This window comes from Strigops habroptila, chromosome Z (assembly GCF_004027225.2).
Source record: "Strigops habroptila isolate Jane chromosome Z, bStrHab1.2.pri, whole genome shotgun sequence".
NCBI lineage: Eukaryota > Metazoa > Chordata > Aves > Psittaciformes > Psittacidae > Strigops > Strigops habroptila.
The window spans coordinates 28,716,074-28,729,626 of NC_044302.2; the positions used below are offsets into that span (position 1 = coordinate 28,716,074).

General features: G+C 37.4%; 1 protein-coding gene across 2 annotated transcripts in view; it reads left to right on the forward strand.

Annotated features, from left to right (window-relative positions):
• EDIL3 (EGF like repeats and discoidin domains 3) overlaps nucleotides 1-13,553 on the forward strand; it is a 261,821-nt gene that overhangs the window by 74,008 nt on the left and 174,260 nt on the right. For both annotated transcript variants that reach the window (XM_030469925.1, XM_030469926.1), the window contains exon 2: nucleotides 6,353-6,481. In XM_030469925.1, coding sequence (XP_030325785.1) covers nucleotides 6,353-6,481 — 129 coding nt within the window. The remainder of the gene's footprint in view (nucleotides 1-6,352; nucleotides 6,482-13,553) is intronic.

A 13,553-nucleotide genomic window follows, 5' to 3' on the forward strand; every position in this document is an offset into this window, starting at 1 on the left:
ATGTAGATGAGTTATTGGTGTCTAGAAACTTAAGCTTCCCTTTCAAATAAGAAGGGATACAAGTTAATTGTTCAACTGTCTTTTTACCTTAGGAAAAATAAATTGGCTGCCTCAACATTAAATCTGAAAAAACAGCTTACAGTTTTCTTGGAAGAACTGCAGAGCTCATTTGTTTTCATGTTCCCATTTTGCATCTCCGCACAGGTGTGTCTTCAATATGATTTATGGTTCTGCTTCTCAGTAGTGGTTCAGCTGTGGAGAAATAGATTTGAACCTTGACACTGTACAGATGATTCTGTAAATCAGAAAACTATTAAAGCTCATTTTCTGAAAATTGATTTTAACGTGAAACTGCTACTGGTAGCAAGTACTTTCTCAGTCCTCCTCTGAAATTTAGTTGCTCTTCTGGGCTTTCTGAAGCTCATTCTTACTATCCCTAGACCAGATTTCTATTGACTGGCTGTTTTCTGGGCTGCTTATTCTTTGGTACCAGTTGGGGATTTCTTCTTTGCAACGAGTTTTATTCTTATGAAAAGGAATAAGTATTAATTTTATTTCTTTAGAAAGAGCTTTTAAAAAAAGCCATATGTAGCAATATAGGAAATTGAATAAAAACGTAGCTGCTTGGTTAGGTACGAATGATGGTCCACCACTTCCCACCAATGGTGAAACCAAATGCTTGAGCTACAAAACACCCACTATATAGCATACCAGTATAGAGTGTGGCTAGCACCCTGAACTCGTACTTTTGCAACTGTTTACCTGCAGATTTTGTCACGCCTTTTGTTTCAGTGGCTGTCATCATCTCCTTGAACTCCTGCAGTATGTTTACCTCACTATCAGCTTCTGTAAATTCAATTGCATCAATTTGTAATTCATACTAAATGCGTTTGTATTTATATTTAATGTGCATTATATAAAAGAATAAAGAGGGTTGAATTTTTCCATGCACACCTTCTATTTCATAGAATATGTGCTATTCTTAAATTACAGAAGAAAATGTGCCCAAACAACTGAATCATCTTCTTTCTACCACTTCTTTCCTTCCAGTTTTGAAATCGTGACATGTTTCTGTCTTTGTCGTCATTTCATTGTCTCAAGCAGATGTTTCTTACAGTAAAACTTCTGCCAGAAATCATAACTGTTATCCTTCTAGGTGTTATAAGATAGTTGAGAGAAGCTGTATTCACGTCAGGCTAATGATTTTGTATGTGGTAACTGAAATACTTCTTATACACCTAATTCAGGGTACCATCCCTTAGCTTTTGGCAGGTATTCCTATTCCAGGAGCTATAATGTTAAAGAGTAAAAATGTTGGAGTTAATAATTCTTTTTCTTTTTTCCACTGACAAAAGTTAGTGAACTGCAAATTGATTTGCATATAGTAATGATAGCTGGCTGGTTTATGTGATTTTAAAACAGAATAGTTGTAGTAGTATTAGTGTGTGCAGGTGGTTGTGGATAGTAGTTTCCTGTTTGCACAGTGCATCTTCTTTAGCCATCATATCACAAAAATTGTTTTCATAAACTGTGGATTTCTGTTCTTGACAAGGATTGATGGGCTGTTACCATCATGGTGTGCTGCATTATTTATACACAGCAGTTGATTTCCTTTTTTCAGGTTGTCCTTTGCTGTCAAGTGAAGTGCTGTCAAGCGCTGTCAAGTACTGCACTCTTCAGTCAAAAATTACGTAACATTTTGTGAGGTTTTATAAGATCAAAAAGTATGCTATACAGAAGTATAAAGTTTGACGAAGAGTGGTTTTACAATTTTTTCCCTCCTCCCCACCATTACCTGCTCGTGGAAAGAAAGAATAGTTGTACATTCAGTAGTTTGTGAAAAGGATGTGGCATAGTAGTAGTTATGTGAAGGTACGTCATGAAGCATGATGGACGTACAGAACAGTTCATCTCAAAAATCATTCAAAAGTGCTTTTAATAAAAGAGATCCAAGTTCACTGATTAAGTTACTCATTATAGACAAAAGCTGTCGTAGCCTTAAAAAAAAGCCTAATTGTTTCTAGAGAACCAATATCTCATCATTTTAGTTGAATTTTCCTATGTATTTTTTTCTGAGTTTGGAGAAATACACAGGGTTCTCAGTTAAATTTTGAGTATGCATTCATCTTCAATAATGGACAATGCACTCAAATGGTTATTTGACTTAAGAATGTTCTAAAGAAAATAAAGACGTGAGGAAAAATAAAAATAAAAAAATTCCCCAGCTGTAGTATTCTCTAATCATGTAAATCTTTTGTCTGCTCCTCAATACAGTATGGACTGAGATAATGTGGGTTATGTTTCTACCTTAACTCTTCCATGTATGATGTCATGCAAAAAGGAGGAAATATATATGTGTATATACATATATATTTTATATATATATGAAAAATAAGATATATATACATATATAACATCAAAATATGAGGTAAATGCAAAGAGGTCATGAGTTCTTGCAACTGGGGGGCAGCATGTGAGTGTACCCTTTGCTGATTCTATTTCACAGATCCTTGCAGCAAACCTCAGTAGCTTGGTACGATGAGATTTTGTTGTCCAAGATTTTCCCAAGAATGAAGTGAGAGCAGCAATATTTGTAGTACCTGTTTTATATACAGTTTTGAGACATTCTTTAATGTTTGAGTAGCCACATAAGGAAAAGTGCAGGGTTAGTCAGAATAGTAAAGAAAACCATGAATTATTGGTTTTGACACTTGCATTCTTACTGGACCACTTTAAGAACATTTTAATAAAATTACAATATTAATTGGCTTTTTTTTTTTTTTAAATAATGGCGTTCCTCTTAGAGTGTTTGTTTAATTTATAGAAATTTGTCAAATTGCACAGTCTGTTGCACAAACAGCCTATCACAAACTACCACTATTGAAAGTCTGCAGCACAGAGCACCATTCTGTAAGAGTTACTGTAAAGGCTGTAGTTCGTTCTTTGTGTTTATTTTACTCTTCCATTCACCATGACTAAAGTTAAGTTCTAAAACTACTGTTGTTTTTAAAAGTTGTGTCATAAGTAGCACAGTATTTTAGTGGTAACAAATCCCTTAATCAGTTGTGTTAAGACAAAACACACACATATAAGTTTTTCTTATTAAGAACATAGCCTTTAAAATAAGATTCTGTTCATCAAACTCACTAGAACGTGTAACAAATTAGACTTCAATATTTCAACATGAATGGCTTCTTTAGAGGAACAAAATGTAAATTGAGGGAAATATTGTTGATTCAAAGGTGATTTTTTTTTTCTGTTGTGCACAATTTCACACACACTAAGCCATAAATAAGGGTGCTAACATTTTAAGTGAGTTTTACTAATGTAAGTATGCAAATTTGCACAGCCTGATATCTAGTCGTAAGTAGAATTATTGCTCGCTTATGTCTGTGCAGTTGCTTATTTCTCTGACTGCATCATATGTGCCATCATACTATGGTATTATTTTAACTATTGTTCAAGTTCAAAGTATGGATTTTTCCTCTTTAACCCTTTTTATCATTGCATGAATGAAACAGGCTAGGGTATTTTTTTAGTTTGTTGGTTTTTTTGTTTGTTTGGGGTTTTTTGTTTGGTTTTGGGTTTTGTTTGGGTTTTTTTTGGGTTGGGTTGGTTTGGTTTGGTTTGGTTATATTAAAAATATACACCAGTGACTGGCAGAAGAATTTGGGCCAAGGTGGTGGGTCAGAAGAGCACTTAGTGAAGCTATTTCCTGAACATGGAAATAAATGACTACTGCTAGAGGATAGCATCTGCTTTATTAGTCACAAACTGTAGGTCAGGTCACGTTAATTCGGACTGAAAAAGCCAACACGAATTTTCAGACAAATGAAAACCGCACAGTTTAGTTATAGTAGGAGACTTCAGTTTCTGGAAACATAATGGAAAAGTGGGAATGGTTCTGCTTGTTAGTCAATACAAAACTTACAAATGAAATCAGTATTTTGCCTTTTTACTTAGCTTTTTCATTCTTCTGTTGCACAATTGAAATAAGAACACTGAATCAGGAAACATGTAGCAAAACTGTCCCCTCTCATTTTAATAATACCTCTGTGGATTTTCATAAGTGTTCCTGCTCCAGATGCTGTATAATTTATAAATTTAATGTGAAGTATGGGAATACAGTTGTCAGAGCATTCAGTTAATGGTAGTTGTTCTTTCACAACCAAATGCCTAAGACCCATGAAGTAAAAAAATCAAGCATCATTTGCTACCCCGAAAAGGCAGCAAGCACTGAAAATGAGAAGTCTTGACTTACTTACTTAGGTTCAGTTAAGAAGAGACATAATGTCTAGTTATTAGACAGATAATGTCCTATGTTGTTGAGTCTTTTCAAGTAGCTCAGCCTCTCTGTCACCTGGACAATCTTCAAGACCAAACTGTTTAAACCAAGTATGTAGACACATGACAATTCTTTGTGTTAAATAAAATTAAATAAAATTAAAAATAATCCAGCAAACTAACCCACAACTAAAGTTTTTTGCAACTGGTGCGCAGAATTCATAAAGGCAGTTTTGTACATGAGTTAAATTTCTTAAGTGATTGTTAGATTGGAATTATCACACCAGGCACTAATCTGAAGTCTGTACACCAGAAAGGCATTTAAAACAATTTGAGGTTCATCGCCAATACTGTTGTCAAAAACGCGTTATAATGTCTGACATAAACAAGTGGATTTCTGTAACCCTTTACAACTACATGGGAAAATGCTGGCAACTTTTCAATTTAAAAATCACACACACACACACAAAAACGTACTTATTTTTTAATATTTACCTACCTGCATGTTGCTTTAAGTTACATTTGTATAATATACAAACTTTTACTGTTTCTAAAACCAATACTGAGCAATAGAGAGCACAGATCCATCTTACGAGATGAAGCTTGACATAAATATTAATGTAGAGAAATATATATTTAATTAGCTGAGAAAAAAATGTTAAATTGAAATTGACCAAAGCCTAGGGCATTCTTTAGGATTGCTTCCAGTTATTCTGTTGGGGACATGATGCAATCCTGTATTTCTTTGTATTTATAGAACTGTGATAGGGTGGGGTTCTTCTTTAAGGGTGTTAAAAACTGAGGAATTGCAAGAATTGAACAGACACTCTTCTATCTGATATCACCTCCTGAAGGCTGTTTTGAATAATAGTGGATAGGAAGTCACAATAATATGTAGTATGCGCTGGTAATGTTGGGGGCACGTTCAAGTTCTGACCGTATGAAGCAGCCCTGTGGTGCATCTTTCAGAGTTTGCCTCTTTCTGCTTTTGATCACCTTGACACTAATTAACTGAATAGGTGAAATCACCGAAGAGCAATTGAAAGATGAGTGAAACCTGCTTGTTTAGGCAGGCTGACGTGACCCACTGTACCGGTGCTTGCCCTGTGTCACAGGGAGTTTGGAAGCATAGCTAGTTCATAACATAGTTTTGAAGTAAAGCATGGCTCTGTTTCTAACTGATTTGTTCTGATTCTGCAATCAAAATGAGTTATGGGAGACTTTTATATACTTCCTTGGGACATGAAGGAGAGTGTCAGAGAGCACTGGAGGGACTGTGGCCACTCAAGTCCTTCAGTCTCCATCCCTCCCATGGAGTTGGTGGGTCACAAGTCATAGTAAAAGCTTCCCTGAGGCACTGTGTGAACATACAGCAGCTCCAGTTAAAGGGTTCCGGATCAAATATCATTGACTGGGTTAAAATAAAATTGCTCAAGAGACTTTAGTGGCTTTACTCTGTACTGTCAGACTTCATCCTGGGATCACACATAATTGGTCTTTGTGTGAATGGCATAAAGCCAACATAGAAGCACACTGCTGGCCTGAATGCCATGCTCTGTGTTCAGCAGAAATACGGCTGCATGCCAATGCCTGGTCTGGATCAAATCTGTGCCATTGAGTGATTTAAGTGTGTAAGTCTGGAGCACATGATGATGTAACCACAGCCACAGTTCTCTGTTTACAAACTAGGTGATAAGTCAATAGCCTGAACTGAAACCACCATTCAGTTTTATCAAATCCTAGGGAAATTCCAAGTATATATCCTGAATGATTTCAAATGAGGGAAAACAAAAAAATATTTTTTGTTAAATTTTACGTTTCAAGTAAGTAGCTGTCGGTGCATCTGAGAGTTTCACATTTTGTGAAGTAAAAGTCTAGGGAAAGATGACTACACAGAGGTGCACTGTTAAATAAATACAAAATGGAATTAGCCAAAAGGTGTTCAAAGGACATAAAGCTAGTCATTTTTTTCTGTTCTTGGTTATCAGCCATTTGCCGTACTTGTAGCTTGTGCATAACTCTTTGAGAGTTTTGTAAAGAAATCTCTTCTCTTTCTTTCACTCCACAGGGGATGCGTGTGACTCCAACCCATGCAAAAATGGTGGCATCTGTCTGTCAGGGCTGAATGATGACTTCTACTCATGCGAGTGTCCCGAAGGCTTTTCAGACCCCAATTGCTCTAATGTTGTGGAGGTTGGTAAGTGCAAATTTAAATGCTGAAATAATTGTTTGAGTATCCTGATAGTCTGTGACTGGCCAACCAGTGACTGTGTCTGCAACGTATCGTGTAGTGCTGTGGTCATTGCATTGTTCATTATTGGTTTCTTAACCTTATCTCTATATCACAGATATGGCTATCATAATTAATTAACAGTTAAAACAGTATCTGACAAGTGTACCTGCAGAACATAATCACGCAGAAAAGTTCAGTGCTATACTTCACAAAGAGAAAGAAAGATCATAGTTGTGACTTAAAATTACCCACATTTCTCAAAGATCAATGTAATTGGATATTTCTGTACATCCTTCTGCTGATCAATGACCATTTAAACCTTGGTTTCTGATAGTTGTATGCTGAGGTTCAGACTAAAGAGTAGTTACTTAAACAAGTGAAATTACAGGAACAGTATAGGAGAAACCGGAATAACACATAGTAGTGTCCTGGGTTCAGCTATAGCAGTCATTTTTCTCCTTCTTAGTAGCTGGTGCAGTGCTGTGTTTTTTAACTTTCAGCCTGGGAACAACGCTGACAACACGGATGTTTTTAGTTGTTGCTAAGTAATGTTTATTCCAACCAAGGACTTTCTCAGTCTCATGCTTTGCCAGGGAGGAGGGGAAGCCGGGAGGAAACAGAGACAGGACACCTGACCCAAACTAGCCAAAGGGATATTCCATACCACAGCACGTCATGCCCAGTATATAAACCGAAGGGAGTTACCCGGAAGGCCCAGATCACTGCTCGGGTCGGGCTGGGTATCCGTCAGCGGGTGGTGAGCAATTGTGTCCTCTCCCCTTGTTATTTCACTAATCATTATTATCATTGGTGGTAGCAGTAGTGGTTTGTATTATACCTTAGTTGTGGGACTGCTCTTATCTCAACCCGTGGGAGTTACATTCTTCCGATTCTCCTCCCCATCCCTCCGGGAGCGGGGGGAAGAAGGGGGGGAGTGAGCGAGCGGCTGTGTGGTTCTGAGTTACCGGCTGGGCTCAAACCACGACAAGTAGTCACTTGTTTGAATTATAACAAATACCCAGCTGGAGGTTGCAATTAATCATTATATGAGTACATAGAGAGCAAGTCAAATGTACTGAAGTTTTGTGATGTGCGTTTGGCTCAGAGTAAATGTAAATATGAATGGTAGATTCAAAAGGTTAGGTCAGGTCAAGCCTCCATCTTAAGAAAACTTAAGGATAAAATCAAAGTGCAAAGGAAAATCTGATAGAGCTCATTGAGTCAGAGGCCATCCTATTGTTTTTGATGGAGCAGAAGAGCTGCAAGTTGCCCAAGCTCTTACATTATCCCAAAGAAGGTATAAAAGTATGCATGGTAGAGTAAAACAATAAATAGACATTACTGTTGAAATAGATACATTTTCTATCTCTTCCTTGGAATTGTGGGAGTTAGAATAGGAAGGTAAAAGATACAGAAAAGCACTGACTTGGAGAAGAGATGGCAGTGTCTTTTATTCTGTTTGATCAGGAAAATACACAAAAGTGAAGGTTCTGTGACAGTATCTCTTATGTGACAGCTGTGCCTGCATTTCTTCTGCTGACAGCTGAAGTACTTGAAAGCACTATGACCCTCCAGGTATTTCATATCGTACATCTGTGTCTGTGATTCATCAGCCTGGGTTACACTGACAACCTTCAGTCTGTGACAGCTGAGTAGTGCTCGTGTGTTTTGCTTCTGCTGGTTGTACTTCAAGGACACCTACCTCAGAGAGAGGGGCAACGCCAGTGGCCTTGCTGCTGCAGATGTCTCATTGAAACTGTCACAGCCTAAATCTGCATGCTTTTCAGTTTTTGATAAATAAATAAAGGCTACACTGGCACAACCTGAAAATGCTGTTCTGGGGGCTAAGTGTATTTCTCTGTCATGAGATAAGGTGAGCAGAACTTCGTCCAGGAACCTAAGGTTGATTTGTTTTCCATTTTTGTTTTCTGAAGATGATGCTGCCAATGTTCTGGGAGTGAATGCTGTCTCCACAAGGCAATTTTAAGGGAATTTGGATTAAATTTTATTTCACTGGTGATAACTTGTCTGCAGACAGATGAACTATTTCCTGTGACAGAGTGCCCAACAACGTGACAGACACCAACTGTCTTTGTGCTGTCATTGTTTCCTGGCTGTAAAATGTCATAGCAGCTGGTTATTACTTAACATGGGAGTTGCCCAAGAAACTGCTTGTTGCCTTGGTGCAGCCACCCAAGCAGCTGGAAGACTGCCTCACGATCCTGTTTTCCATCCCTTTTGCTACCATTTTTATGCATGGTTGAAGGGTCTGAATTACCCTACAGCTATATGCTACCCTTAAATGGAATAAACTTTATGCACATTTCACATCCATTAGTACTTATGAAGTAGTCCGGGTGCCTGTAAGACTTGCTGACATTGCTGCTAAGCTGTTTGGCATATGCAATTAATTACAACTGAATATTATGTTATTATTTAATTCTGTATTAGGTTAGCTTTGTTATTCAGTGTCCCTGTCCTGGACTCCTTGGTTCTATATAACCTTGAAGAGCTAAGTGTTAAAAATGGGTCTGTCACCACTTTTTTCTTTTTTTTTGAAAACTTTATTTTTAATTGTGTTTAAAAACATGTAAACCATACTTATTTTATTTTTAAAATTGTTAGTAGATTGTTAGTGCCCTTAAGAGAGTTCCTTTTATTAGATATTTTTTGTATGTATGCCGTTATCTTTGCTAAATATTAAAGCAGAGATCTGCATGTTATTTCTGACTCTTCTTAGGAAATAAAGAGTTGCAGAACTTGTTAAACTTTTAATATATACCAATCATTGAGAATTATTAGTAAGGTTCAGGAGTTAATAACTCTTCTGTTTTGCTAGAAGTGGGGTGGTAGCTTTACAGACTCGCTTTCTTGTTCCTTTAGTTTCTTGGCTAACATAGAGTAGTTTGAAGTTTCTGAAGAGACCAGACAACCTAATTTCTCATAAAATTTAGACTTAAGAAATAAATGTACTTAAAGCAATGCTCCTGTTTGTGTTCCTGTTTTACAGAATATAGTGTACTCCTGCATTTTTATAAAGAAGGATGTGAGTCAACAGTATGGGAACAGCTCACTAAAATAAAAATGCCAGAAGGAAGCTGATGCCGTAGCTGAAAGGCAAATTGGTCTTTAATGAGATGGTAATTCTGGAATCGTAGGAGATTCAGATTAGAAGATTTTGGACTTCTTAGACAAAAACAGTCAGATGGAAAACCTGGTGGTGTTCAGGTTAATGCAAGTTCTAAATGCAGTGCAGTTCCAGAATAAAAGAAAGAAAAATCAAAAGATGAATATTGAAACCCAGAGACAGATGGACATTACTGTTGTTTCTTTTCCCTTCTAAGTTATTTTCCAGATGTTTTTTTCAAAAGTATTTGTATATTTGCTTAAGCAGAGCAAAATTCATCATGATTTGGAGTTACATTTTTCTCCCCTTGTATGTTTACTTATATTTAAAATAATTAATTAGGGTTGGTTTTTTTGATACTATAAAGAGATGCAGTTGTTCATAAACTCTTTTTCTTTTCTCCAGTAATAAATATCCTTATGCTCAAAAGCAGAAAAGAGCCCAAATGTTTCTCTGAATGAATTTAATCTTTTTAACTAGGAAAAGTTGCTATTAGTAGCTCAGAATTTTTTCACTCTGTAACTCTTTGTGATCTGATGCCTTTGTATGTTCACTCCCTTTTTATATAAAATCTCTGTTAAGATATTTGCTTAAGGGTGCAAGATCTGATCTTTGCTGTTCAGCACTCCATTCCAGATGCAAAATTCTCTGAAGTGTTTAAAACAGTGTAGAATAATGTATCTACTCCACTCTCTTACCATTTTCTCTGTTTAGTTCCAGAATACTAACTGGACTTGTTAAGATTTTAAACTGGAACATATACAGCTAACATTGTCTGGAGCAAATATATGTTGTTCTTAAGCATGTTAGAGGCTGAGAACTGTCGGTAGAAGTGGGCACAACTCTTAATGGGGAAGAAATGTGCTGGTATACACCACGTGAGATTTTGATGTGAATTTTTTCAGCACCGACAGAATCGAATTTTACCAGGGTAAGGGAAATAACTATATGTTTTAGCTCTGAATTGTTTTGGTTTGTTGTTGGTTTGGGTTCTTTTGTGTATTTGTTGGTGGTTTTTTTCAGTATAGATGTAATTACAGGAGTTTCCTAATAAGTTTGTGGTTGAAAGTTTTTCCTGTTAGACCACTGAATAAATGCAGGTTTTATTACAAGGAGTAAAGAAAACAGGGGAATTATCCGACATAATCCAATAAAACTGGAATCAGAATTTCAAATACCAAAGTTCATTATTGAACTTCCATGAAAATTATTAGTGAAAATAAGGGGGAGAAAAATGTCCTTTCAGTTCTCAGAGAAACACTTCCATTTGATAACCCTTAGGTGTAAGTTAATGAGATGTTGGGGTAATCTGGATAATGAATGAATTGAAATGTTGCTGCTATATCCCAGCTGCAGCTGGCGCATAAAGAGCCATCTGAAGGGTGTCTCACCATCCTTACCTTGTGTCAGGGTAAGGTCAGCTTTTTGTTTGGATCTGTTGCTCTTTAGCTGGACATTCCTGAGCTGCACCAGCTCATGTTGGCTGTTAACAAGGCTGAAGGATACTGACTGATTCCTCTCCTTTTCCTTCATTTACCTGGTGAATTATCTGGGATAGTTGTTCTGGGGGGTGAAAAGACACTATGTGCCATATGCTCATCTTTACCTGCACCCACAGCTGTTGGATCTTGGCACAACATGGGGAAAATTACTGCCAGTCCGGTGTAGCACTGGGTGTTACTCAGGAGGGGTTTCACACCTCAGCTGTTTAATGGCAAGACAAGTTGGGCACCATTTTTCTTTTCAATTTGGCCCCAGAATGGATTATAAGAATTTAAGTGAAATGCTGACTATATGAAGCTGGGAGTTTTTCATGTTGTATCACAGGTGTAAAGGTTTCTCAATTTGGTGATGCTGTAAAATGATTAGTAATAACTAAGTCATATTTATGATATAATATTAATGATTGAAATGATTAGGGCATGAGATTCCTTGCTAAATTACAGTTGCAGAATTAATATTTCAGATGTATTACTTAGCTGAACACCTGCTTGAGAATTGCCATTGTACCATGAGTTAGGACAGTCAATTTATTATTTCTTATGTTAAAAAAAAAAATAAAATTAATATTTTCAGCTATTCCTCTCTGATTGTATCTATAATATTAGAATATTAATTTGAGGTACAAACTCTCCCATCATCCATACAATCTTCATTTTGAATTACACACTGGACTGATTCCACTGTAAACCGGGCAGTTCTGAAGTCTAGAAAAGCATGTACGAGGGGTTGACTTGGACATGATCTTGATTTTTTTTGTCTCTGAAACTAGAAAGTGCAGTTAGAATTCAAGTTACGTGATTTGGCAGAGCCACACTTCAGCTTCTTGGGTATTTATGATGCTGTTCAGCTTTTGCATCTCTTCATGCGTAATTGGTGCAAATATGCATAGTTCCACTCTTCTGATCTATGCTTTCGACAAATATCGAATTCAAATGTGCATGAATGTATGTAAGGTTTTATTGTTTTTATCAAATGTATGGGTACAAGACATGCATATATAATTTTCTTTGTTTATCTGTACATATGTATAAAACTCTGATGGCTTACACTTACTCCCTTCCTTTTTCCTAACAGATTTACGGGGTGGTCAAAATAGTCTGGAATATTTCAGATTGCCATGGAAGCATTTTCTACATAGAGAACGGAGCACAAATGCTCAGACTTCAAATCTGCATGGAGCTGCTTCACCTACTGGATTTCATGGAATCATAGAATCATAGAGTGGTTTGGGTGAAAGGGGCCTTAAAGCTCATCTAATTCCAATCCCCCTGCCACGGGCAGGGACACTTTCCACTAGATCAGATTGCTCCAAGCCCCATCTAACCTGGCCTTGAACATTTAATTGATATACACCTCTTTCCCTCCCTCTGTACATCAGTGCATCCATGGAAACATATAGTGTAACAGATAACAGAAATGTGTGTAACTGTCGTCTGGGTAATGCATTTGTTATTCCTTTTTACCCACCAAAAAGAAGTACAGGTTGCAACTATTTATCCTGTGTAACATCCCTCGCTCAGGAGGATGGTGTTTGGAGCAATGTGTGTGTTCCAGGGGGAAAGTAAGTCCAATGTACTGGACCTTGGGCAGAAGTTCTTCCCTTTGAGGGTGGTGAGGCCCTGGCACAGGTTGCCCAGAGAAGCTGTGGCTGCCCCACTCCTGGCGGTGCTCAGGGCCAGGCTGGACGGGGCTTGGAGCAACCTGGTCTAGGGGAAGGTGTCCCTGCCTGTGGCAGGGGTTGGAACTGGCTGAGCTTTAAGGTTCCTTCCAACCCAAACCAGTCTGGGATTCTATGATTCTATGATCTGTATATGCCAGTCTTCTCCTTAAATTCCAGCCAGTATGTTTTGTAGTTCCTCATGACTTTTGAACAGCAATAACTATTTGGCTTCTGTTGACTATGCTTGCTCAACAAGTCTTTGTTGCTGCAGGTGTAGGAAAAACTAGAGAGGAACAAAAGGCTGCTGCTGTGGTAACAGCATTAAAGTTAGTTTTTCTTCTAAACGTACTTAAGAGAGTCTGGTGCCTTTTATGGTGTAAATAGAAACAGGACAGAAGTTAAGTTTCTCTTAATCCATGCAGGTATCTAAGTTGAATGCTGCCCATGTTGTGCAAATTGCTTCACTCTTCAAGTTTAAATCTGGAAGGAAAAGAATTGGCAGCACAAAGTAGACAAAGCATTAGACAGAATTGAATGAATTCTGCTTAATAAGGAGAGTCTGTGACAAATCAGTATGTCAGGTATTGCCCTAGTATCTTAGATATTTGCTGTTGTTTTCTTCACTGTTTCAGAGAATGCCTAGATTTTAACCTAAATTGCGTCACTGCCAATTCAGTAAGCTGTTAGAGGTCTCCTAAGGTGTTTGCATCCAGTTAGAAGCTAGTTCATGCAAAATATATTTTTCA